Source organism: Eschrichtius robustus, chromosome 10, assembly GCF_028021215.1.
Source record: "Eschrichtius robustus isolate mEscRob2 chromosome 10, mEscRob2.pri, whole genome shotgun sequence".
NCBI classification, from domain to species: domain Eukaryota; kingdom Metazoa; phylum Chordata; class Mammalia; order Artiodactyla; family Eschrichtiidae; genus Eschrichtius; species Eschrichtius robustus.
This window is the reverse complement of record NC_090833.1, coordinates 12,074,778-12,101,119: the sequence shown is the minus strand read 5'-3', so window position 1 is coordinate 12,101,119 and position 26,342 is coordinate 12,074,778. Positions and strand designations below refer to the sequence as shown.

The 26,342-nt window shown below is 37.4% G+C and overlaps 1 protein-coding gene across 3 annotated transcripts in view; it reads right to left on the bottom strand.

The window, feature by feature from the left end:
- Nucleotides 1–26,342, bottom strand: part of STRBP (spermatid perinuclear RNA binding protein) — a 133,768-nt gene that overhangs the window by 17,583 nt on the left and 89,843 nt on the right. For all 3 annotated transcript variants that reach the window (XM_068552775.1, XM_068552776.1, XM_068552777.1), the window contains exons 5-12: nucleotides 23,614–23,758; nucleotides 15,851–15,942; nucleotides 15,221–15,316; nucleotides 13,971–14,082; nucleotides 13,195–13,292; nucleotides 12,885–12,996; nucleotides 1,850–1,942; nucleotides 1,260–1,459 (exon numbers count right to left, since the gene is read on the bottom strand). In XM_068552775.1, coding sequence (XP_068408876.1) covers nucleotides 1,260–1,459; nucleotides 1,850–1,942; nucleotides 12,885–12,996; nucleotides 13,195–13,292; nucleotides 13,971–14,082; nucleotides 15,221–15,316; nucleotides 15,851–15,942; nucleotides 23,614–23,758 — 948 coding nt within the window. The remainder of the gene's footprint in view (nucleotides 1–1,259; nucleotides 1,460–1,849; nucleotides 1,943–12,884; nucleotides 12,997–13,194; nucleotides 13,293–13,970; nucleotides 14,083–15,220; nucleotides 15,317–15,850; nucleotides 15,943–23,613; nucleotides 23,759–26,342) is intronic.

Sequence of the window (26,342 nt, the reverse complement as noted above, 5' to 3'; positions counted from 1 at the left end):
TTCTTACGTCATAGACAGTGAATTGATATTGATATTTCAAAAGTTTTCTGGGTCAGATGCTAGAGAACTTATATCCAAATTTGTGACTCATTCTCAGCATACTTTACAGCTAAGTTATTAAACTGTATTTTTAGCCTTATTCCTAAATTCACTTTTTCCCTCATTCTTAGTTTTCTTTTTCTGCCTCATTTTAAACTCATACTATTTCAACATACTGAAAAAGTACCCCTTTTGTAAACAACATAACATTCTGTCCTATAATTTTACAGCTTAGTTATTATTTTTCTGCATTGTGCTTATTACTACCTGACAAATAATTGACCCATTTGTATATCCCGCTGTCTTTCTCCCCATTCTATCCTCACTAGAATGCAAGCTCCAGGAGGGCAAGGACTTTATTTTGATCACTGCTGTATCCTTAGCATCTAGGATAATGTTTGCATCTACATTAATAATACTTGCAAACTGGAATGACTATGAAAACAGACCAATTACATCTTATGTCATACTGTAACATAACAGAACTTTTCTTTAGTGAAAAGTGATCTTCCATCTACTTGATCTTTGACATTTTCGCATTTGTCTGCAAGAGGTCAAATGTAGTCATGGAGAGATTCCAATATTTAAGAATTTTCTATAAACCTATATGCATAATTGACTGGTTCAATCGTGGGTCTTATTCTCTATGGAAATATTCTGAAATACAGAAAAGGCACCACATGCAAAAAAAACACATTAAATTTATTTATGACAGAAAAAATCTGCAAACAGCAAAATATCCAATGATAGGGGAATGTTTAAACAAACAATAGTACATCTATATCATGTTAATCATACATCCATTAAAAATTATTTATGAAGATTTTAATAACGTAGAAAAACACTGATGACATGTGAAATGAAAAAAAGAAAAAACAAAATCAGAGCATAAAACTACATATACACTGTGAGCTCAACCTAAAAAAAAGAAACAGAAAAAGACTGGAAGTATATACTATATACAAATATTAATGAACTGCCTCAGAGATAAGCAACCAACATAGTTTTTATTTTTTTACTTTTTTGTGTTTTGCAAATTTTATATGATCAACACATTTTATAACCAAAAAAAGAAGAGTTTTGTGATCCAGAGGTGACAAAAGACTGTATGTTATTGTCATTAAAATCTTGAAAAATTCTGTTAATTTATTATAGATAAACAAGCACCTTATTTACAACATAAAATAACAAAGCACTGTTGAGTAAAAGAAATACTGTACCTTCACTGCTACGTGAAGTTTTGCTGTTTTCTTGGATGGTCCTGAGGCTTCATATGTTGTACCATCCACATCTACAGACATTGTGAAGACTGGGGCATGGACAGGGCCAGACTGAGATAAGAGCTTATATTGAAGCCCAGGCCTGATCTGATTTAGCCTCATTAGTGCATTCATAAGGTCTATTGCTTTGCTATCCAGAACTGTAAGAGAAAGAGGAATAAGATCAGAAGTTAAACCATTTTGCTTTAATCTATGTTTCTGTAGGTTCCTAGTGACCACTATAAATTCAGATTTTAAAAAGAATTTCAAAACGCACATATAAATTAACTTCACTTCGTAAGTAATTCTAAAATTACTGCTTAAATAATTATGCTAACATCATTGTAAAAGTAATATGCATTACCATAGCTATACATTAATTTTAGTTTGTCAGTATATTTTAAGCAAATGATGCTTGGAAACAAAAGTTATTCAGTCAGTTTCTTAAAACTCCAATTCAAATCAATCAAATTCTTCACTTTTTAATTTTTATTTTCCTGAGACATAAATCCTTTCTAGTTGACATCTATAAGAATAAAGATTTTACACACTTTTCCTTAAGTTTCGTTTCATCTTCTTATTGGGATCTTTATCATCCCCTAATCCATCTTCAAATGGCCTCTTCAGAGCTGAAGACCCAGCACCTAAACAATTACAAGAGATTCATTATCAGTCAAAACAATGATTCTACTTACTCTACCAAATGTACCTAATATGTTCAGGAAGGAAAAATCTTAGGAATCACAAGGACCATAAGACCCTTTCACTGATCAATTAAATATTTATAATCTTGTAATAGCAAAAAGTTTTAAGTGAATCTTTATGAAACAATATTATCCCTTTTTATAAATATTTATTTTCCCATTTATTCACATATACACATACAAATATCTATGCATCATACTCACATCTGTATATGCACAAACAGAAAAAAGTCTGGAAAGATATGTATCAAAATGTTAAAGGTGGTTATCTCTGGCAGTAAGATTTATTTTCACTTATGTCTCTTCAAATATTTCTATAAGTTCACATTTATTATACTATTAATTTTTTTTTTTTTTTTAAAGGGTTGTGCACCAGGTTGTATCCACCGAATGTACCTTTTCACCAGCCCCTTAGACTGGGGTGGTGTAAGGCTTTGTTGCTTGTTTTGTTTAAACTTTGGGTTTATTTATTTATTTATGGTTGTGTTGGGTCTTCGTTTCTGTGCGAGGGCTTTCTCTAGTTGCGGCAAGTGTGGGCCACTCTTCATCGCGGTGCGCGGGCCTCACATTATCGCGGCCTCTCTTGTTGCGGAGCACAGGCTCCAGACGCGCAGGCTCAGCAATTGTGGCTCACGAGCCTAGTTGCTCTGCGGCATGTGGGATCCTCCCAGACCAGGGCTCGAACCCGTGTCCCCTGCATTGGCAGGCAGATTCTCAACCACTGCGCCACCAGGGAAGCCCCTATACACTATTAATTTTTAAAGTCCACATGTTAAATCTTATGCTTATGGAAATATGATTATTTCTCATACTATGACATATTCTTCTGTCTGCCTGTTCAAATTTCTATTCAAGATTTTATTTACAGTTCATCTTCCCCGTGAAGTTTTCTTCAGTTTCCCTCTCATCTCAACTTTTTAGAAGAGTTTCTATGGTATCAGAAATATAAAGTGTCATACATAGTCTTGTGTCATTGCCTATTTCATATACAGAGACCTTGTGTTTCCTTAGTGTTCTATGAAGGTCAAAGACATTTTCTCCTTGTCTGTATCTTACTATCTAACATAAGACTCAGAAACAACATAATGGGTATGGAACAAAAACTAACTGAACTAATATTAATCAATTTCTTAGATAAAGCAGCTAGTTAATAATGCCATCAAGACATAAGGCAGGAGCTTTGCTGTCCAAGATAAAAACAATCAGAGAAACGCTCATCAACCTGTCCAAGTACCACTTTAAAGAACTCTGTGTTTTCAACGTAAAAGTTGGTTGCTGGGTTTTTCCTAAAGGAAAGTTATGCTCAAAAGATTCATGCCATAAGATTTCCAGATACTTCTTAGTGAAACCTTGTAATAACACTGAGATTAACTACATATTCTCTGATCATCAAGATTTATTGTCCCTTGGGGTAAACACTGACTTCAGCATTTGCTTGAGTCAATACTTACCACTCAGGTCAATCAATCTTGATGTGCTCTCTTCAACAGAAGGCAATATCTGCTTATATCTGCTTAGTATTGTATTTCATTTGCATTACATAAAACTGTGAGTTTGCCAGTCTCCCAGAATGCAGTCTTTAAGAGATAAAGTTAAAAAGGAACAACATCTATTCAATCACTCTCCCACTCATTAAGTTACATTAAAAGCTGCTCCCTGATTGCCTGGAATTCACCAGCTGGCTTAGACATATGGATCTATTCTCTAAATCCTCCAGCTACGTGAATAGAGCTTCATGGATTAAGCTTCCTTCTACCATCCCTGCCCTTGGATAAGGGCTGTAAAATCTGGAGCTAATCATAATAGTAATGGGGAGGAGCGGGGGGTTGGGGGGGATGGGCTTGTGTTACAAAAAGGAAGTTGTTTTCAACATCTACAGTATCTAGAAACAAGAAGTGACCATTTCGGAGGCAACAATTTTTTAAAACAATAGGTGAAGGTTTACCATATGCCTGGCACTGTTCTTAATACCTTATATGGATTAATTTATTTAAGCCTCACAAGCACCCTATGAAGCCTGTACTTTCATCATCCTCATTACAATTTCATTCACGTATTCATCCAGCAACAAATATTAATAGTTTTTCTATATTCAGGACAATTTTAGGTGCTGGACATATAACAGAGAACAAAACAACGTCCCTGTTCTTAAAGAGTTTGCATCTGGTGGTGGAGACTAAGCCCAACATGTCATATGGTCCCGAGCACAATGGAGAAAAATAAGAGGCTTAAGGAGGAGGATGTGTTGCTATTTTTTTTACATGTGATGCCCGTCAGAAAGGTATCACTTATAGATAAGGTAGCTTTCTGATGAAGATCTAAAGAAAGTAAAAGAGTAAGCTATTCCGCTATTTGGGGAAAGAGCCCCAGGAAGAGAGAACATCAAGTACAAAGGTCTTAAGGCAGGAACATGCTAAGACATAGCATACAGGCCTGAGTGGTTGGAGTGGCGTGACAAGGACGGGACAGGAGCAGAAGATGAGCAGGAGCAGTAGCTCTCAACCTTAGCTGCCACTAATTCACCAGAGGAACTTCTGCAAAATACACAAGTTCCACTTCTAGTACGAGAAAGTAAGTCACTTGAAATAGATGAGAGCAACCAGAAAAGGTGGACCAAATGTCTGTTCCTGGGCAACAAAGAATTATAGAGCCAAGATCCGAGAGACAAAGGAAACCCTGCTCTGGGGGCCACATTTCCCCTGGGGGTATCTTCCACATCCAGAAAAAGCCACTAAGAACTGAACAGAGCACCTCAGGCACCCAGGTCTCAGGGGTCAAAAACTGGACTTTAAGGACCTCCAAAAGGGGAAGGCCTGGTGAATTCCCCACGCTGTGGGTTGGGCCTCTGCAATGCCACATGCTAGAAGTAAATGAAGTAGAAATAGTCTGGATCTCACAAGGACTGAAGCCCACCTTCAAATCACCTTAATCCCTGATTGCATTAATATGATCCAGATTGCCAATTCCACTAGTCATCTCCCAGAAACAAATATAAATCCTCCCTGGAGCACTATATCATTACTCTAGGCTTTAATTCCCTCCAAAATTTTTAAATTTAAGTCTCCATCACTCAAAACAAAAACAAAACACAGGTACATGAGAAGACAAGATACTGTGATCAAAAATCATGAGAAGCAGCAGAAAACAGAAACAGATCCCAAAGAGACCCAGATGATGAAGCATTCTTTCAGAAACAAACTTTATTAAAAAGAATGATTATGATGCTCAAAAAGAAAAAAAAAATCAAGAAGAATTTGTGGCAGAAAATCTGAAACTATAAAAGAGCCAAAATTGTAGAAATTAAAAACTGGCAGACCTGCAAGGGGAAACAGACGATCCACAATAGAGGGGAATTGGCATACCTCTCTCAGCAATTAAGAGAACAAGTTAAAAAAAAAAAAAAATGTGTGTGTGTGTGTGTCTGTGTGTGTGTGTATACAGGTATATAAGATTTGAACAACACAATGAACAAATGTGACCTGACATGTAAAGAACATTCTAGCTCTACCACCTACAGAATATACATACTTTTCAAAGTATGAATCATTTATAAAAACTGACCATGTGCTGAGCCATAAATGAAGTTTCAAGAACTACCAAAGGAAAAAAATCACACAAAGCATGTTCTCAGATCACAGTAGAATAAATGAGCTCAAAAATAAGGAGATAACAGACTTCCCTGGAGGCGCAGTGGTTAAGAATCCGCCTGCCAATGCAGGGGACACGGGTTCGAGCCCTGGTCCGGGAAGATCCCACATGCCACAGAGCAACTAAGCCTGTGAGCCACAACTACTGAGCCTGCGCGTCTGGAGCCCACAAGCCACAACTACTGAGCCTGCGTGCCACAACTTCTGAAGCCTGTGCGCCTAGAGCCCTTGCTCCGCAACGAGAAGCCACTGCCATAAGAAGTCCGTGCACCGCGACAAAGGGTAGTCCCTGCTCACCACAACTAGAAAGCCCGCGTGCAGCAACAAAGACCCAACGCAGCCAAAAATAAAAAAAATTAATTAATTAAAAAAATAAAAAAATAAAGAGATAACTAAAAAATCCTCATTTGTCTGGAAATTAAGCAATGACATCGAAATGGCTTACATGTCAAAGAACTGATAACAGGAAAATTAAAAAATAGTTTTAACTAACTGATAATGAAAATGCTAATGTAAAAAGAGTATAAAGCACATAAATCTGGGCATAAAGGAAAACTTAGTCTTAATAGTATATATGATAACATAAGAGGCTTAAAAAAAAACGCCAATCATGTATTCATCTATTTCAAAACATTTAAAAAAGAACAGCAAATTAAACCCAAAGAAGGTAGTGAGGAAAAACAAAGGATAAGAGCAGAAATCAATGAAATAAAATACAAGCATATACCAGGAGACGATCAACAAAGTCAAAAGTTGATTTCTTTTTAAAGACTAAAAAAACTGATAAACCTCTAGTGAGAGCGATCAGAAAAAAAGGAGGTACAAAACGTATGAGAGGAAGGACATCAATACTGCAGACAATAAAAAGATAAAAGGATCTTATAAATTAGTTTATTTTTAAATTTAGATTAAATGGACAAATTCCTAGAAAACACAATTTACCAAAACTCTCATAAGAAGATGATAGTTCGATGCCTATTAAGGAAATTAGATCCATAATTTAAAACCTTCCCTTAAAGAAAACCTCATGCCCAAATGGCTTCACTGATAAATTCTTCCAAACATTTAAGGAAGAAATAGCATCAATCTTACACACACTCTTCCAAGGAACAGAAAAAGAAGGATGGACACTTCCCAACTCATAAGACCCGCATAACCTTAGAACCAAAACTTGATGAAACATTTCAACAAAGGAAAACTGCTGGCTAATCTAACACACAAAAATCTACGTTTTTGTGTATTGCTCACAAAAACCTACACAAGATTGTTCACAGCACCTTTATTTGTAATAGCCCAAAACTGGAGACAAACAAAATGTCCTACAATACGTGTATTGTTAAACCAAACTCTGACTCATTCATGCCATGGAATCCTACTTAACAGCAAAAAGGAACAAAACTATTGACACATGCCAACAACTTGGATGGGCCACAAGGGCATTATGCTGAGTGGGGGGATGAGGATCTCAAAAGATCACAAAATGATAACTTCATTGACATAAAACCCTTGAAATAACAAAATTATAGAGATGGAGAAAAGTTAGTGGTTTCCAAGGCTTGGGGATGACTGTGGGAAGAGGAATGGTGTTACTATAAAGGGGCAGCATAAACAAGATCTTTGTGGTGTTGAAATAGTTCTGTGTCTTGATTGCTATGGTGGTTACACAAACCTACACATGTGATAAAACGGCATAAAACCTATACACACATTGTATAAACATCAATTTCTTGGTTTCCATGTTCTCCTCTAGTTGCATAAGATGTAACCATTGGGAGAAACCAGGTGAAGGGTCCACGGGACCTCTCTGTACTATCTTTGCAACTTCCTATGAATCTGTAATTATAGATAAAATGTTAAGGGGAACAAAAAGAGACTGCTGCTTTGTTGAGAACAGACAAGAGGGGCAAGGAAGACCAGATAGGGAAGATACTGCAATAACAAGGGTAAGAGATAACAGTAGTTTAGGCCAGGATGGTAGCAGTGAAGAAATTAAACAAATAGCTGAATACTGGACACACTTTGAAAGTAAAACAGCCAGGATTTGCTGATGGTTTGGATATGGATGAAAGAAAGAGAAGATTCAAGGGTGAAGGTTTTTGGCCTGAGCACAGAGATGCATAGAGTTTCCAAAGACTGGGATGGTGATAACTATGGAAAGAACAGATGAGAAGTAGAGTAAGGACAGGACATCTTAAGTTTGAGATGTCTGTTAGACATCCGTGTGGAGACAGTAGTGAGGAGGCACTTGGATAGCTGGGGCTGAGGTCAAGGGCTGGGAGTCTAGAGTGAAGACATACATTTGGGAATCTTCACTGAATAGAAGGTACTTCAAGACAAGAGACTAGATAAGATCTCCTGAAGAGTCTAAACGGGTGTAAATAAAGAGAAATGGTCTGAGGCCTGTACCCTGGGATACTAATATTCAGAAATCAGGAAGATGAGGAAAAACAAAGACAGCTGCGGAAAGGGCAGTGGGATAGCAGACCCAAGATAAAGTAATGACCTAGAAGTCAAAAAAAAGTAGTATTTCACACCAGAAAAAGTGTCTTACGGACTTCCCTGGTGGCGCAGTGGTTAAGAATCTGCCTGCCAGTGCAGGGGACACGGGTTTGAGCCCTGGTCCGGGAAGATCCCACATGCCGCGGAGCAACTAAGCCTGTGCGCCACAACTGCTGAGCCTGCACTCTAGGGCCTGCGAGCCACAACTACTGAGCACGCGAGCCACAACTACTGAGCACGCGTGCCACACCTACTGAAGCTGGCGCGCCTAGAGCTCGTGCTCCGCAACAAGAGAAGCCCATGCACCGCAACGAAGCGTAGCCCCTGCTCGCCGCAACTAGAGAAAGCCTGTGCACAGCAATGAAGACCCAACACAGCCAGAAATAAATAAATACATAAATTTATTTTTTAAAAAAAGAAAGAAAAAGTGTCTGACAGTACCAAATGTTGTTGAGGATACAGAACAACAGGAACTTTCATACACTGCTGGTGGGAATATAAATTGATATATATACCACTTCCTAGGTCATATACTGGCCCAAAGTAACTCCTGGACCTATACTCCAGGAGGCATGAATAAGAAGGCTCCCAGCAACAATGTGGGTGGCTGCCAAAAAATAAAAAGAATCCTAATGTCCTTCAAAAGCACAAAGGATAAGTTGTAGTATATTCATAATGGATACTATATAGGTGTAAAAATGCACTATAGCTATATGCAGTAACATGAATATATCCCAAACAATGCTGGACGGACAGACAGACGTCAGTCACAAAAGATTAAACTCAGTATGATTCCATTTCTATAAAGTTCTAGGCAATATCCAATTAAATTGTTTAAAAAAGCATACAAAGGTGGAAAAGCTTTAAAGAAAATCAAGGAAACGATTTTTAAAAAATCAGGAATCGTAGTTCATGGGGCAGGGAGGTGATATACAGGATAAATAAATGGCTTCTGAGGTGACAATGTTCCGTTTCTTAACTAGGATGGTGATTATATGGAATTGTTAAATCATTACTTGTTTTTAAATTTATTTATTTATTTTTGGCTGTGTTGGGTCTTTGTTGCTGCATGGGGGCTTTCTCTAGTTGCGGCGAGCAGGGGCTACTCTTCGTTGAGGTGCGTGGGCTTCTCATTGCGGTGGCTTCTCTTGTTGTGGAGCAGGGGCTCTAGGCGTGCAGGCTTCAGTAGTTGCGGCTCGCGGGCTGTAAAGCACAGGCTCAGCAGTTGTGGCGCACAGGCTTAGTTGCTCCGTGGCATGTGGGATCTTCCCGGACCAGGGCTCAAACCAATGTCCCCTGCATTGGCAGGTGAATTCTTAACCACTGTGCCACCAGGGAAGCCCAAAATAAATACTTTTTAAATGATACATATTTTATACTTTTCTATATATGTGCTATATCTCATAACTAAATATAGCAGAAATAAGTGTTCATCTGTGTCCAATGTTGCTGAAAAGCTGCCTAAGATGAGTACTGAAAGCTAACCACTGAACGTAATAACGTGAAGGTCACAGGAGAGACTTAGGTAGAGTGACGAGGAAGAAAGGCTGATTAGAATAAGGTTTTTTTTACATTAATTAATTAATTTATTTTTGGCTGCGTTGGGTCTTTGTTGCCGTGCGCGGGCTTTCTCTAGTTGCGGTGAGTGGGGGCCACTCTCCGTTGCGGTGCGCGGGCTTCTCACTGTGGTGGCTTCTCTTGTTGCGGAGCACGGGATCTAGGAGTGAGGGCTTCAGTAGTTGCAGCATGTGGGCTCAACAGTTGTGGTTCGTGGGCTCTAGAGCGCAGGCTTAGTAGTTGTGGCGCACGGGCTTAGCTGCTCCGCGGCATGTGGGATCTTCCCGGACCAGGGCTCGAACCCGTGTCCCCTGCATTGGCAGGCAGATTCTTAACCACTGCGCCACCAGGGAAGCCCCTAGAATAAGTTTTAAAGGAAGTGTGCAAAAGGAGAAAGAAACAATAGGCCACTCTTTCTGAAAGTACTGCTATAAAGGGGAGCAGAGAAATGGGACCCTGTTGGAGGAAGCTGCAGAATCAAGGGGGAGTTAAGCTTTGTCTTTCAAATGCGAGGCATTATAGCAGGTTTTTATGCTGATGAGAATGATCCAGTAGAAAAGCAGAAAAGGAGGAAATGATGCTGGTGAGAAAAGAAAGAACTACTAGAATAATGTCCATTTGTAGACAAAAGGGAATGTGATATAGTGGACAAGTAGAAAGGCTGGTCTTTATTCAGTCAAGGGAGGGAAAGCAAAGCACATGAGTACTTCCAGCAAATAAGGTCATCAGATGAGAGGGAGGGCTGGGGAGGGAAGTGTGAAATGACACAAGATTTGCAACAGTTGTCTAGGAAAACTGGGGAACTCTAGACTTTACAGGATGATTTCCAGCCAACACAAACAGTCTACTTAAGGTTAATGTCTGAAACTTAAAGGGAAAACAGTTAAGATGACTATGTATTTTTTTCTCCAATGATGTCCAACAACCTGGTGTAGGCACACAGTTGGATTTCAACCAGAGTTGCCAGGAGGAGAGGATCAACAAAGTGAAGGTATATGCTAGGACGTGATCATTAATGACGGACCACGTGAATATAAGCAGAGAAGGGACAGAAGTGAGAACATGAGGAAGGAGAGGGACTATGAAAAGTTAACAGAATCAGTGGTGAGGTTCAAGAATTGGAGCAGGAGTACTGCTCCCAACAGTATGATGATGAGAGGTGGTTTACAAAGTGGGATTCTTGAGAATGAATTAGGGAGAAGGCACAGGTACAGTTACTGAAGACAAGGTCTAGGATATGTCCACAGAATGGGCACCTGAGGTAAGGTAGAAGACAAGGTATTTGTGGGAGAGGAAGTCAAGGAATTAAGAAGTCAAAATTCTGAAGAAAAAAAAAAAATCATCTAAATGCATATTGAAATCACCAAGAATTCTAAGAATAAAGTTTAAAAGCAAATGTCAGGAGGCTAGGTGGTAAAAACATGAAAGTATGAGGAAGACTGCAGCAAGTGTCTGGAGGCAATGACCTTGGCTCCCTCATCTTATAGCTAAGGCACAGAATGGGTAGGTGACCTGCCCAAGTCATGCAGCTAGTAACTGACAGGGCTCAAATGGAAACACCAACTGGCTGGTTCTATTTTAAGCTATAAATTGACAGACCAGCAGTTCCCAAACTCTTGAGAAAGACTGTTGATGTTAAAAAAAAAACAAAAAACAAAAAAAACTAAGTCACGTTAACAATAGATATACTTTTACTATCTAGAGAATGAAAAAATACAAAACCAAAAGAACTGCTATGAATTCAGTGACTGAAATAAAATTTTTCATTATTAACCATAAGAATCTACACATATATTTGAAATATATTTATTCAATCATTTATTATATATTTATTCAGTCATTCAATCCAGAGACATGGCTATGTGAATCTCTTTCAAAAATTCTTTGCTGCTGTGTGAGCACCCTCTGGAAGAAAACAGCTTTCATTCCACAACATTTCTTGAGCATTGGTTTTGTAATAGTTATGTGGTGAGGTCTGGAGGATTCCTTACCCTTGAGGAGTTTACAGTGTAAGGCAGTGATTCTCAAACTTTTCAGTCTCAGGACCACTTTACCCTCTTAAAAAATCATTGAGCACCCAAAAAACTTTGTTTTGTGGGTAATATCTATCAATATTTAGCATATTAGAAATTAAAACAAAAAAATTTTAATGCAATATACAAAAAATTTCATTAGCCATCAGAGTGACGATGCCATCACAGGTCATATACAGCTTCTTGACAACTGTACACTCATGAAAGACAGAGTGGAAAGGGTGAAAAAACAAAGCCTTAGTATTATTATGAAATAATTTTGATCTGGTGGACTCCCTGAAAAGTCTTTAGACCCACTGGAATTCCAGTGTTTAAATAAATAGATTGGGCCACTGCACTATTTTTGTCATATAAAAATTATTAGAATAATATCATTTGTGGTAGGTGGGTTGTCCCAGGTGAAAATATGGTGTTAAACATCCCACCTTCTAGTATAAAGAGAGATGAAGGAAGGAAGGGAGGGAGGGAGGAATGTTTTTTGTGGCATAATGAGAAGAGTAAGTGGATTTGCATTTGAGTATCTACTGTTTCCAGGCACTGAATTGAGCATTTTAATCTGACAACAGCCAATAAGGTTGGAATAATATCAGTACATAAAGTGATGAACTAATCGCTCAAGAGCTAAAGCTAGTAAGCAGGGGGGCTATGACTGGAACCAGGTCACACTGACGCTAATGCCTGTGCTCTTCCTGCTGAAACTCTAATCTGAGTTCACACAGACTAGTACAAATGGAAGACAGTCCTGAATTTTCCAATACACTTTTCTCCTCCTCTATGTTTTTGTTTTCTCTTTCTTGGTTACATAACACTTCCAATTATGACAAGATCATCAAACTGATGAGTGACCGTGACAACGTCTCCTCCTTGTTTGTGACTTTTCTCTTCACCTCAGACCAGCGGTTCTCAAAGTGTTGTCCCTAAGTCTATGCAGTAATGGAATCTGATCAACAAAACCAAATGAGTTCGTCACTAATAAGAATAAATGACAGCAAGCTGATGTCACTAATGGGACAGAAGAAAACCAATAAACGTTCTTATATGACTTGGGTTAAAAATTAAGTTCTCTCAGCTCTAACAAGAGACGCATCCCATGACCATCTCCATCACTGCCCACATCCAACCCCAATAAAAAACTTGCACACTCACCTTCTTTATCAGTAACTGACCAGGAATATTTCTGAAAAGGCTTACTAGATGGAAGGGGGTCCATTTCCAGCACTTTATAAATCTGGCCAAAGGCTGATAGTCTGAGTGCATGCTAAAGAACAAAAGATTGTATTTATTCAAATTTCAAATGTTCCTTTCATAAAGCCCTTAGAACATCTAGCTAAAAACACATTCATCAAATACTATTATTATGATGACAAAAGTCCCTAACAGCAGGCAAGAATAAACTGTTTAAATAAATTACATGATATCCCTCTAATAGACCACAGTGATATGGCCCATCTCATACCTGTGCACTGTGGGTAATATCTTCTTTTTGTTGGATGGTCATATAGCTCAGAGCATCTGTTGGGTCCCTCTCACAAGGATCATGAAGACCAGGACCCCCTTTGGCAAAGGCAAAAGAAAAACTCAAGTATCATTCAGAACTGAGTTTAGAATTCAATAAACTAACACAAAATAGAAAGAAAAGAATGAAGAGAAAAAGAAAAAGAAAAAAAAAAAAAAACTAAGGAACGAGGTTAAAAATCTGCTCAATTTAAATGGAGTAAAAAGGACACTCATTTTCAGTATGTTAGCATATAAATGTCCTTATTTTACTAGAAGTCACTTGTACATCTAAGGTCAAAATTGGGTTTTAACTCTGAGAATTCAGAAACGGCATGATGAATCATCCCAAATCTTTAAAGGGATTACATATGGAAAATAAGACCAAACTTAATTTTTCCAAATTAATCACCGGACTGCAAACAGAATGAACTTCATACATTTTAAGTCAACATAAACATTTTCAAATTCAAAGCTCTAGGTGAAGCAAATTCATAGCAGACACAATATCTTATTAGTACCTTTTATGTTAGTACATATGAAACATAAATTACAATTATTGAGAGAGCGTTTTATGGCACTTCTCCAACATTCAAGCATTTTAGTTGCTAAAATTCCAAGCAAAACAACTCCTATACATCATTTCCCTGGGCAGAGGACAAACTTAGCACATAATAGAAAACTAAACTAAAATGAAATTTTTCTGATTCTTCTGCCTCCAGAGTTTGAAACCCTTACCAGGAAGTAGAATTCCAGATGCCAAACACTCCATTACTCGTCTCAAGGCCTCCCCAGCGCCCAAAGGTCTATTACAAGTACCTATAGACTTTTCACATATAAGCTCTAGTGGCTAGAAGATATTAAATTACAAATTAGTACATGCACCAAGTGTTAAAAGGATTCCAGTTAAATGTGAGCTGACATTTCTATCTACAATGGAGGTCAAAAAGGTTAAAGTCCATTTAACATTTAGGGCCCAATTAACTTTTCCCACTTGATTATCAACTTTTACCCCGGCCAGAGTGTTTAAATCAACCATTTTTGAGATTATATATTCAGAAGACATTTTGTCACCAAAACTTTATTTTTAGTTACTCTGAAAGGATTACTTAAGAAACTGCAGTCATCTAATTGACTTAACAAAGTTTTAACAAGCCTTCATATAGGTTAGTAATAGCCAATAAATAATCAGTGTTCAAACCCAGCCCACCCATCTCCCACTTAACCTAGGAAGCACTCAAACCACAGTAAGACTTCACTTCAGACATCTTGCCCCAACTATTACAATTGGAATTAAAGAAGGACCAAATATCTCCATATTTAATAAACTAAAAACTCACGATGCCAATATCAAAATAATAATTGCTAAATTAATTTAAAATGACCCTTTTATAGCTTTACTTGTTTTATAATGTTCTTTATTGGGTCTTAATTGGTTCAAGCATAATAATTTCCAAATTAAGTAAGTTTGGCAATATACATTATAAACTACAGTTAAGCGTACTATTCACCTGACTTCAATTACTAATATGAACTTATTTTTAAGTGTCTATACTCAAAGAGAAAGAAAAAGAGGGTAAGGGAGCCTTATACTGGTATACCAGGTAATTTTTTCTTTAAATGGAAGTAGCACTGAAAGAGAAATGTGCCAGTCAAGCAGGCTTTCCTGGGCAGTAGGTGAATAATAATCAACCATCAGTGGAGAGTAAAGTACAGGAAGACACGCACTTTTAACAGGTATAGAAACTTTTTGTCAGAAAAAATAGCTCAGTCTGTATAGTATGAATATGATGAAGTAGAAGAGACAAGTTATACTCATAAAAAAGAATTCATATAAAAAGATCCATAATTTTTTTCCAGAACAAAAATAGATAATGCACACCTTAGCTAACTCAGAATATAGCCATTTTACAGTAACATATAATTTCTACAGGATTTCCTCTAACTATAGCTTCAGAATTTGCTTTTAATCATATTTAAGTACTTACCCATCCTTTTAATGGTGCCCACGTGGGGACTCTGTTGCACAAATCACGCAGAATTCGGAGGACAATTACGCATGATTTTAATCCATTTGCCCTTGCCTAAAACAAACGAAATGGTTCCAATATCCCTGTTGAAATCCACCCTTCATTTTAAGGACACTGATCACGGATAGGTTCTTTAAAATGAATACTAATTAGTTAGTCATTCATAAGTTGTCAAGTAAACAAAAAAATCAAGTTCTTAAGAGTAGTAAAATTATGGTTTAGAAAGGCAGGTTTTAAAGTAAAGGAAGCATATTATTAAAGTCGCTTTTATAGCCTCATGGCAACCCCATTTCCAGGCAACTCTCTGAACTTTTAGCTTTTCTCACCCCATGTTTGGATTTTATAAGCTATCATTTGAAATTCAGAGTACTACGCCAAAAAGGATTATGTGATAATTAAATATCATTAACTACAGGAGAAGCTATACTGGGCACTTTACCTAAATTAAAGCATTTACTCCTACAATAACCCTAAGAGGCAGAGAGTACCCCCGTTTTATATATTACACAGAAACCATTACGAGGCAGGTGTTCCAAATGAACCCTGCACAAGGCTACAATAACAATATGATAATAACAAAGAGCCAACCTGAAACCATTTGGCATGTCGAAGAGACGCCAAGGCATTCAGGCATTTCTGCCTGTCCAATAAGTCCAGAGGATCTTTCATCGCAACCTTTTCTAATGGGAAAATGGGATAAAGAGAGACAGATACAGTTTGACCAAGGGGTTCCTGTCAAATTACCAAACAATAAAAATAAAAAGAAGAGCAGCATTTGAGTGAACTAATAAGACTCCCAGAAGATTTCAGGTTTTGGCTTTGTTGCTTTCTTTTTAAATTATGTGCACTATGATTACTTAAGTAAACAGTCAACAGAGCCATTCTGCACACAAGTACAACAGGAGCACAAAGGCATTCGTTCAGTAAACAAATCAATGACCACTGCTACATACAATCTGGGATCTTATTAAGCATGTATATAACACCACAGGGCACAAAATAGGTACAAAGCACTTTTTCCTTTGGCAGGGGACAAAGAGTGGAAATCTGGGACCACTAACAATAACAATTTTTCGCTATAGAAGGGATTTTAATCACTAATCAATTCTTAAGGAAAATTAGGGCTCTCTTAGGTCATCAATTTGAGATATACTAAGAATACACTGAGCATGGCAATTTTATTTTTTTACAACTGAATAAACTCATCCAACAAGATAACCATTAATAGAAACTTTACCCCACTGATGAGAATTCTGCCAGTGTTGCCTTGGAGTTTTCTAATTGTTTCTTTTCTAAACCAAAATTATTAAAACTACAAATATGAAAAACACTGAAATATACTTCAAGTTTTACATAGCTTTTTTTCAAAAAGCAGCAAAGAATACTATCTAAGTACAACTATTTGACTTGCCTTAACATTTCAAAGTTAGATTAGATGGCCCAGAGCAGCAAAATTAAGAACTCAAATGTGTGATCAGTGACAAATATCCATATTCGAGAAGATGTCACAAGATACTAAATCCACGTTTAGATAGCCAAATTTATTTCCTCTAAGCCACTAGGAAGTGGGTTTTTAAACTTTTGAAGACTTGGTGCATTACTTAAATGCATACAACATACAAATGCTTCTTGGAGAACAATTCTTTGACTAATCCAATTAAGTCATATTCACCATTCTCTTTTAAGAACCCTCTTAGCAAGTCCACCAACACTCCTTCCTGGTACAATCATGGCAGTCAGCAGTATGTCTATGTGGGCTTTCCTTATTGGCTGCAACATGTAAAGGCTGAAGTGCTACACACTTATTTTTTGACCAGGCGAGCTCTGCAGCAGATACTTGCATTGTTTCACATTAATCTCTGCCAACAAATTCAAAACACAGGGTCTCATTTCATCACCCCTTTTTACTCATAAAATGGAAAGCCTCAAAAAGAACTGTTAATATGTTTTTATTTATAAACATAAGCAAACATACTATGGGTACTTATTTCATAGGTGATCTAGTTCCTGGCCTTGCTTAATTATGTCTTTTTAATGACACAAAGCACACAACTCACTCATTTTCATGTTTATATGTGAAAATGTTTAACTGTGGTCAATATAAGCATCTGTGTAAAGCTCACGTACAAGGTAGCACAAACTACTGTAAATGAACAATTAGAATCTCTTAAAAGTTAGACATGACAAAGGTTGACTGACTGCTAAATAATGTAATCCCAAGAAAAGGTATGGACCGTGCTTATTTTTTAGGACTTCAATCTTTAAGTTAAGAGTAAAGCAAACTAAGTTTTATTCTATCATTGTATCAAGTAGGAGTATTTGGAAGCGGAGGGTCAATGGAAGAGGGGAGTGAGTCAGAGGAAGTTTGGATAGGAAAAGACAAGGCAAAACAACTCTTTTTGAACTTTCTGATACTTTCGTCCAGTGAACAGAGCTTGTAATTAACATCTGCTCATCACCACAGAGACATTTTTATTTAATGGCAAAGATGTTTAGACAAATTCTTTCATTCCCAAAGTCAGATTATATCCATTAATTCTTATTAAAAAATAAAAATAAAAATAAAAATACTGACATCTGCTTGCTACAGACAGTCAACATTTGGAGGCAGCAGATTCTACTAAAAAGAGATGAAAGGGACAGGCAGTGAACAGAAGACTTCCACCGGATTCCTTTTTATATCACCATCACAATGGCCATGTTTCTTTTCTTCATGCTCTGACAGTCAAAAAGTCAAAAGATCCAAAATGTTTCAATATTCATGAGGTGGGAAACAGCAGAGGAGATGTAATAATTTATCTCATTTTATCTTCTTCAAAGTTTCTTATTTTAAAACTATATAAATTTATATGGCACTGCAGTGTTACTTATAAGCCCTGCTTGCCTATTTCCTTTATATAATTAATTACATACAGTTTTTTATATTTTCATTCATTAAAAAAAATTACTTAATGTGGCAATCACAGAATTGTTTCTGGAAAAACACTGCTACTTCTCAAAGAAGAACCTCAAGTTTAACATTTCTGTGTGAACTTTAACATAGGTGTTTCAATTTTGCGGGGAAGCAAAGCTTTTCTGATAAAAAGGCATCTTGGAGTCTTTAAATTAGAAACAATGCAACTGTGAGCCATTTCATTTTTTCCTACAGTGACCAGTAAAACAGATAGGGGATAGCAACAAAAATGACAAAAGCAAAGAAAAGAGCTTTTTAAAAAATTCACTGCTCAGTAACCTGGTATCAGGGCATGAAGGTACCTAAAACATTCTAAACAATGGAAGCACTGAAAAGAAGTCTATTATGCCTAACTTCATTTATTTGGTTAGAGGTTAGATCAGTGACCAGAAACACAGGAAATGCAGGAAATGCTCATCAGTTTCCCTCCATCCCTTACATGCAAGCTAACTCTTTGCCCGTTCACAAAAACACTAGCCTGGAGATGGGGTGGGGAAAAGCCAGAACATGACTGTGTTAAATAGGATTTATGTGCCTGGAACCCGGGCTCTTCAAAGGTAAAATAACCAAGCTGGGTTATCACGAAGGCCTCCTTAACATTTCAAAGTTGGAATGAAGCTGAATGAAGCTGAGCTACTGAGTTCATGCTGACAGCATTTCCAGGGTAGCCTAAAGATACCCAGGCAGTCCCTTCTCCCAATTCCCTGAGGCTCTGCAGAGAGCAGACATTATGCTTCAAGTCACTGCCCATGCGAAATCTCAGGCCACAATAATGTGAACAGGTAAATGTAGCACTAAGGTAAAACAGAGCACTGTTCTCCTAATTTATGGTAGAAACATCACTAGATATCACTTTTCTTCAGTGCCTCAGTAGGCAGTGGGCCACTGGAAAGATAGTGGCTACAGGTTTGCACTGGATAATGTAGGTCTAGCAGCTGGGGAAGGCAGGAAAATAAAGCCTGCAGCATTGTTATAAATCCTAGGTGTGATCTCTGGACTGGTCTTCCACCTAGCAGGACTCATGCTAGCGAACTTCTGCCAAAAAGCATCAGAAGTTCACACTGGCACCAATACGGAAAAGGGACTCTTGGGCAACTTCTCTGTGAACCCCTGAGAATCTACCTTCATACTGAGGGCTGCGGTTTATCTTAGCCTTAGCCACAAGTGCCTCTGTAGTTTCCCTATCCACCTGGTTTCAAATTGCACTATAAATACAATAAGCAGCTGGATTTATCAGCCTCATAGCAAATATACTTCTGGTTTAAAATCACAAGCACCAAAAGAAGCTTAGACTATGTGATGCTCAGAATAACTAAATCAGCTAAGACGCTCCTACGATCATCCTAGATAGTAACTGGACTTAAGAGTCAGAGGAGACGGGTAAAACGTGAGACTTTCTTCATTTATACAACAGGACAATTATCTACCTCACAGAACTGTTGTGAGGGTTCAAATAAATCATATATGAGAAAGTGCTTATAACACAGTAAGTTATAAAATACCTTAACAAAGCTAAATCTTCAATATATATTACTTGAATTCTGAGATGTCCACTGTTAATGCTTCTTGCATACCAGACAGTTCTATTTGATCAGATAATATGCTAGCTACAAAAATTCACTTAACAGATTTTCTTTTGATTGCCTACTAAGTATCAGGTACCACTCCAGGTGCTAGGGATAAAGGACAGAGGTAGGGAAAAAGATACCTGTTTCAATGAATCATAAACTTTATAGTAAGACAGCTCATTATTAGCACTGCAGCAAATACACTATACTGATTCCAATACTACACTTCAATGGCTATTTATGAGTTTAACCGTGTTTACGTTCACTTCTTCAGACCTATCATGTACACATTATTCTCACTGTGAACTCAATGCACTTTGAGTAGCGGAGTTTGTGCTGTGACATATTTTAGTAAGCTGAGTAACTACTACTATTTACTAAGCAATCACTTTGTGCTGAGCATTGTACAGGTTACATTACATAAATTCTCTCATGAAACAACTTTCTAAAGTATTCATTACCCACATTTTAAAATAAAGAAACCTGTCCAAGGTCACAGAGTAATAGTTAATGGAGTTAAGAATCAAACACTTGGCTGCCAGGCAGCAAGGTCTGTGCTTTTTCTCCTGTGCCTTCTTTAGCAGGAAGCATGTAGTTATGGGGAATGGTTTTTCTACAGGGCCTTCAAGTAAAGGGTTAGAATATGGAAAAAAGACTGACGGCACAGGAGAACTCTTACCTGTGAAACAGTAAACCATACCAAAGAGATTCACTATGTACTCTGTGATTTGAAACGAGCAGTTAGATAGATCCACTTCTGCAGAGACAACCCTGAGGAGATAAGTGTGATGCTCTTCACCTGCCCCAGTCCTCCAGTTCTGCCTGCTCTCAGACTTTTTTTCCCTTTTTTGATTTTACGCAAATATGTGGCAAGTGAAGAGAGGGAAGAGAAAGACATAAGGTATGTACTATGAACAGCCTGTTTGTTTTGTGGGAGGGGAGAAACTGAAATTCTATAGGAAAATGTCTCCCAAAAAGTTACAATGCCTATTTTTTTTAAACTTTGAGAAAGAAAATGAGTGCAGATTTTTTTTAAAGAGATCTCTCTTAAACTTAGAAATTCCTGGAACCCAAATGAATCTTGTGCTTTCACCCCATGCAGCTGAAAAGAACTGCATCAAGGCGAGAGGAGCCATCTGGTGTGATAAAACAAATCCTACAGAACTGTATAGCCCAGGTCTCAAATGCTTAGTTATACTGGATCCTCAAAGTCGCTCAGAAATACAAAAAACTGCTAGTGCAGATCAAAAACCTCTGACAGGGACTTCCCCAGTGGCGCAGTGGTTAAGAATCTGCCTGCCAATGCAGGGGACACGGGTTTGATCCCTGGTCCGGGAAGATCCCACATGCTGGGGAGCAACTAAGCACATGCCACAACTACTGAGCCTGCGCTCTAGAGCCTGCGAGCCACCACTACCGAATCCCGCACACCCTAGAGCCTGCGCGCCACGACTACTGAGCCCGTGTGCCGCAACTACTGAGCCCGCGTGCCGCAACTACTGAGCCCACGTGCCGCAACTACTGAGCCCGTGTGCTGCAACTGCTGAAGCCCGCGCGCCTAAAGCCTGTGCTCTGCAACAAGAGAAGCCACTGCAATGAGAAGCCCGCACACCGCAATGAAGAGTAGCCCCCACCTGCCACAACTAAAGAAAGCCCACGCGCAGCAACGAAAACCCAACGCAGCCAAAAATAAATTAAGAATTAAAAAAAACAAAACTTTGACAAAGTCCAAATTAGACAAAATGAGCAAATTATAAGAGATAACAAGTAAGTCAACAGGGCAGTGAGGTTAAGGAAAACGGCAAAGCAAATCTTTCTGCCATTTAAAAGGAGAGGAAGTAACGTGTAAAACATTAGATCCAAGCTGATTCTTTCATCTTAACCTGATCCCACACAATTATGCTAACATCACCTGATGAGATTCATATTATAAAGAGGTCTTGGGATCCTTTAGTAACCCAAACACCTTGAATAGAGACTATAACTCTCCTACTCTCCTACAAATTCCATTCTGTAATAACTAGTCTTCTAGTAAGGGTGCAATATTCTAAGAATCTGTTTTCAGGTTCTCTGAACATAAAGTTATAAAGGCAGCAGACTAAGCTTAAGGGCATCACTGAAAACTGATAAAATCCCATGTAAGTGCACAAAGCCATGGGGAAAAAGAAGCCTGACATTCTCAATACTTTTAAAGCAATGGAAGGGATGTCTACAGCTACAAGCAAACATTATATAGTCTTCGGCAATTTCAAATCTAGACAAATCTAGCCTTTGGCAACTTCAATCTTCTTTCATCTCTCTATACTCAAAGAATTTTTAGTAATATCTATAATTATAACTATACTTAGAAATGGTTAGTTTTACACTAGAGGGTCAAGAGAACACAGCTTACCAGAATTAACAGAATTATCTTGATACTTCAGAAATCATTTTATAGTTCTACAGTTAATGGTGAACTGTAAAGCTGTTAAAGAAATTAAGCCATTTAAGATTGGTTCTTCAGAGGTGTTAGAGACACTATATGCAGCCAAAAAAAAAAAAAAAAAACTACAGGCATAAACCTAATTATAGATTGGATGCATTTTAATTTTAAACTATGACTCATAAATGTGTCTAGTTTATATCCGTCGGGTATGGTATAGCTGATTTTAGTTACCCCAGAAGACTTTTTACAAAAGGAGTCTATCACTTTTACTTTAAGAAATCCAGAGTCATGTCTGCCAAAACTCGAAATTCTAACATCTCTGGTAAATGTGTCTTTTTCTTCCTTTATCATCAACTTGAAATAAATTAAGACACTGACAATACTTCTTGCTGCACTGGTATTTCAGGTAGGGGAGTAAGCAATGGGACTTGCTGAATGTCTAGTGATGAAAAAACAGCAACAGGGAGTCCCCCCCGTTGGTCCAGTTAGGCCGCATTGCCTCTAAATTGTTATGATAGGGAGGGGCCAGTTGGTCAAAGGTCTGACACAGGGGAAATACCACATGGAAAGTTTCTAGGGACAGGACTGAGAGGCAGTAACAAGCTAATGTGAAAGGATAAAAATATCAAAAATGAAACCCAGCTCCATCATTACTTCTCAAAACTGAAGAGATTTATCACTCTACTTTTATACAATGGCATTGCCATGCAGAAATTCTTTTTAACTTCAGAAGAAAGTTAGTTTAAAGCATGATTCCCACACATATAAAATTTTAAATGTTAACAGGATCACAAACCTCCTAGAAGAGAAATTTACTAAAGATTATTTATTAAAAAAAAAAAATCAGCCCCCCAATTTATATCTCTTACATTATAAAACATTTACACTTAGGCAATTAGATAAAGCATAATTCTTAAAAGGTTATATAGTTATTAGAAGTCAAGAGCGATGTGCAAATGAGTAACTTGACACAATAAGTAAGTAAATTTGAAAATAATACTGTTTTGAACCACATTTAACCCTAAAATCAGACCTAATAACCAAGCTACACAGAATAGGTTGGCTGATACCAATAGCAACGCAATACTAGACAAAGTAAAACAGAACACCAAAACAGTATAAAAATTAAAGTGGATTTAAGACCAACGTGATAAGCACAGGTTTTTGAATTAACGTATCTTATATTTCCAATATAAACATTTTTGCAAAATACAGTGATTGTGTAAATAAAGCTGCTTAAAATACTGTAAGTGGCATAAAACAAATGAAGACAGGTATTTCTTAAATCCATAAAACATAATTAACATAGCATTCAAGAGAGCGCTTACGTGAACAAAACAAATATATATTTATATATATACATCTATCTATCTATCTATATATATATATATATACACATGTGTACCTCCGTCCTTCTTCTCCAATTCGTCCCTAATTAGAGGGGAAGTAAGTATCACCTTCAAAGTTAGCGTGGGTTCTTTTGTATTCCGAATTATAATAGATGCCTCATCTACACATTGTTCCACTTGGTATTTCTCTTCTGTGAGTTTCTGAAAGTCACAGAGATTTCAAAAATACCCAATTAATTAAAATTTCAAAAAATGAATGATTGCCCCTTAGTTTTTAAATGTTATTAACGATTAGTATTACTGTGCTAAAAGAGCAAATAGTCTTTAACTAGTTCTTTAGTGTAGAGGTAACATTTTTCTCTCCTCCCAACTTACCAGCAAATCCTCTTTCTCCATCCCTCAAATAGCAACCACAATGTCAATCATCTATACAATTATTAAACAACATTTGAAACCATTCTTTCTAATATTTGAAAGTGAAAGTTACCAAAAGCATCATTATATGAGAAAAGGTAAATTATTGTTCTTGAAATTATTACAGAGGACAATTATAGAATAATAAACCCCCAGTTTAGAGAGCATTCCCAGCAGTTTATTATTCTATAATTGTTCCTCTATACCGGTCCGTGGCCTGTTAAGAACCAGGCCGTACAGCAGGAGGTAAGCGGTGGGCAAGCAAGGGAAGCTTCATCTGCTCCCCCCCATCGCTCACATTACTGCCTAAACCATTCCCCCCCATGCACCTCCATGGAAAAACTGTCTTCCAAGAAACCGGTCCCTGGTGCCAAAAAGGTTGGGGACCGCTGCTCTAAACCAATAACTTTTTGATAGGACAGCCTAAACAGGAACTCCTACTTGCTAAGAACTTATAAATATAAGATTAGATAGGTTTTTATATAAGATTATGTAGATTTTTAAAGAAAATCAAGTAAGAATGAATGAAAAAGGATCTCTGCACAGTCACTCATCAGCAAAAAAAGCTAATATAAACAAGTAACTAACTTCCTAACAACAGGTCTCAGAGATCATTCAAGTGAGACCTTCTTCAGGGCAAGTCATCTGACATCCACAGGGGAATGTACGTTGCTTCTTTTAACATACAATTATACACATACAAAAAATAATCACCAATTAGAATCATATATTAAGTTATATTTAACGCATCATTAAAAAGTTAATAGTTTAATAAGTTGTGCAGGGCCGTTCTTGGTGGTGAAATTCAGTATCTATTATCTGACATAAATAGCTGAATGGAAACACTCCTGGGTCTCTGCTCATCACTGAGCATTGAAGGAACTCAAAGCCATTTATATAAAAACAGCATTTTACCATTAAACATCCCAAAAAAGACAGAACAGAAGATTCATTACCCTAATTTTGAACAGAGGAAACCAAGGAAGGGAAAAGCCACACAGTGGCTAGAAAAACCAAAACTAGAATATAGAGAAAAAGCAGAAAACTGCTCACATTCATTCTGCCACTATAAGAGCATTAAAGATGTCTCAGAGAAAAAGCAAACTAAATTTTTCAATTTAGTTTGAAATTGAAACTAAATTTCAAACTAAATTTTTCAATTTAGTTTGAAATTGAAACTAAATTTCAAACTAAATTTTTCAATTTAGTTTGAAATTGAAACTAAATTTCAATGGTCCAGTGATTAAGAATCCACCTTCCAATGCAGGGGACACAGGTTCGATCCCTGGTCGGGGAACTAAGATCCCACATACCGCGGGGCAACGAAGCCTGCGCGCTCTAGAGTCCGCACGCCACAACTACTGAGCCCACGTGCCACAGCTAGAGAGCCCACAGCCACAACTAGAGAGCCCACGTGCTGCAACTACTGAGCCCATGCGCCACAACTAGAGAGAAGCCCACGTGACACAATGAAGAGCCCGCGCACCGCAACTAAGACCCAACGCAGCCAGACAGATAGATAGATAAAATATTTTAAATGATAAAATTTAAAATAAAATAAAATAAAAATAAAAAATAGGTCTCACGTATACGTCTTTAAAAAAAATTATACATGCAGATCTCCATAAGACACATCCAAAGTAATAAACATACGGTATGAGTTTTGGGCTAGACTAATTCTAAGTGATTCTGGTTTTGGTCATCCTTCTCCCTTGCTCAAGGAAGTACTAAAATCACCCTAGAAAAAAGTATGTAGAGAAAAGGTATGGTACAACCCCAATTAATTAAGGTACTTTGATAACTGAAAGTTTTGCTATAATAAGTGCTCAGGAAAAAGATTTTTAATTCACAAGAAAATAAGATCATATCATATCAGAGATTGATTTTCCAAACGAACACCAAGAAAACAAGGGGGAGGTAGGAAGTAAAGGTAAAAATCACATTTAAAATGATTTTCTGAAATATTATTAGTAATAAAACTATGTCTGTGCTTATGTGTACATATGTGGGTGTATATATGTGTGTACATGTATACAATTTGATATAAAATGGGTGTACAATTACATCCCCATTTTATTTGGGGACCTTTACCCAAACACCTATGGTCATGGATCTAACCATCACACAAAGCAGCCGGTTTCACCGCTGGATAACTCTATTGGCTGTGTTAAATTCAAATATGGTTGTTTTTTTTTTCCAGCAGTTTTTAAAAAAAAAAATTTTTTTTAATACATCTTTATTGGAGTAGAATTGCTTCACAATGCTGTGTTAGTTTCTGTTGTTTCTTATAATGTCCACCACTGGTCTTAAGAGTTCAGGCCACTTTTACCTTTTCCAAGAAGCTCTTCAAAGATCTAAAGATATTTGTGTC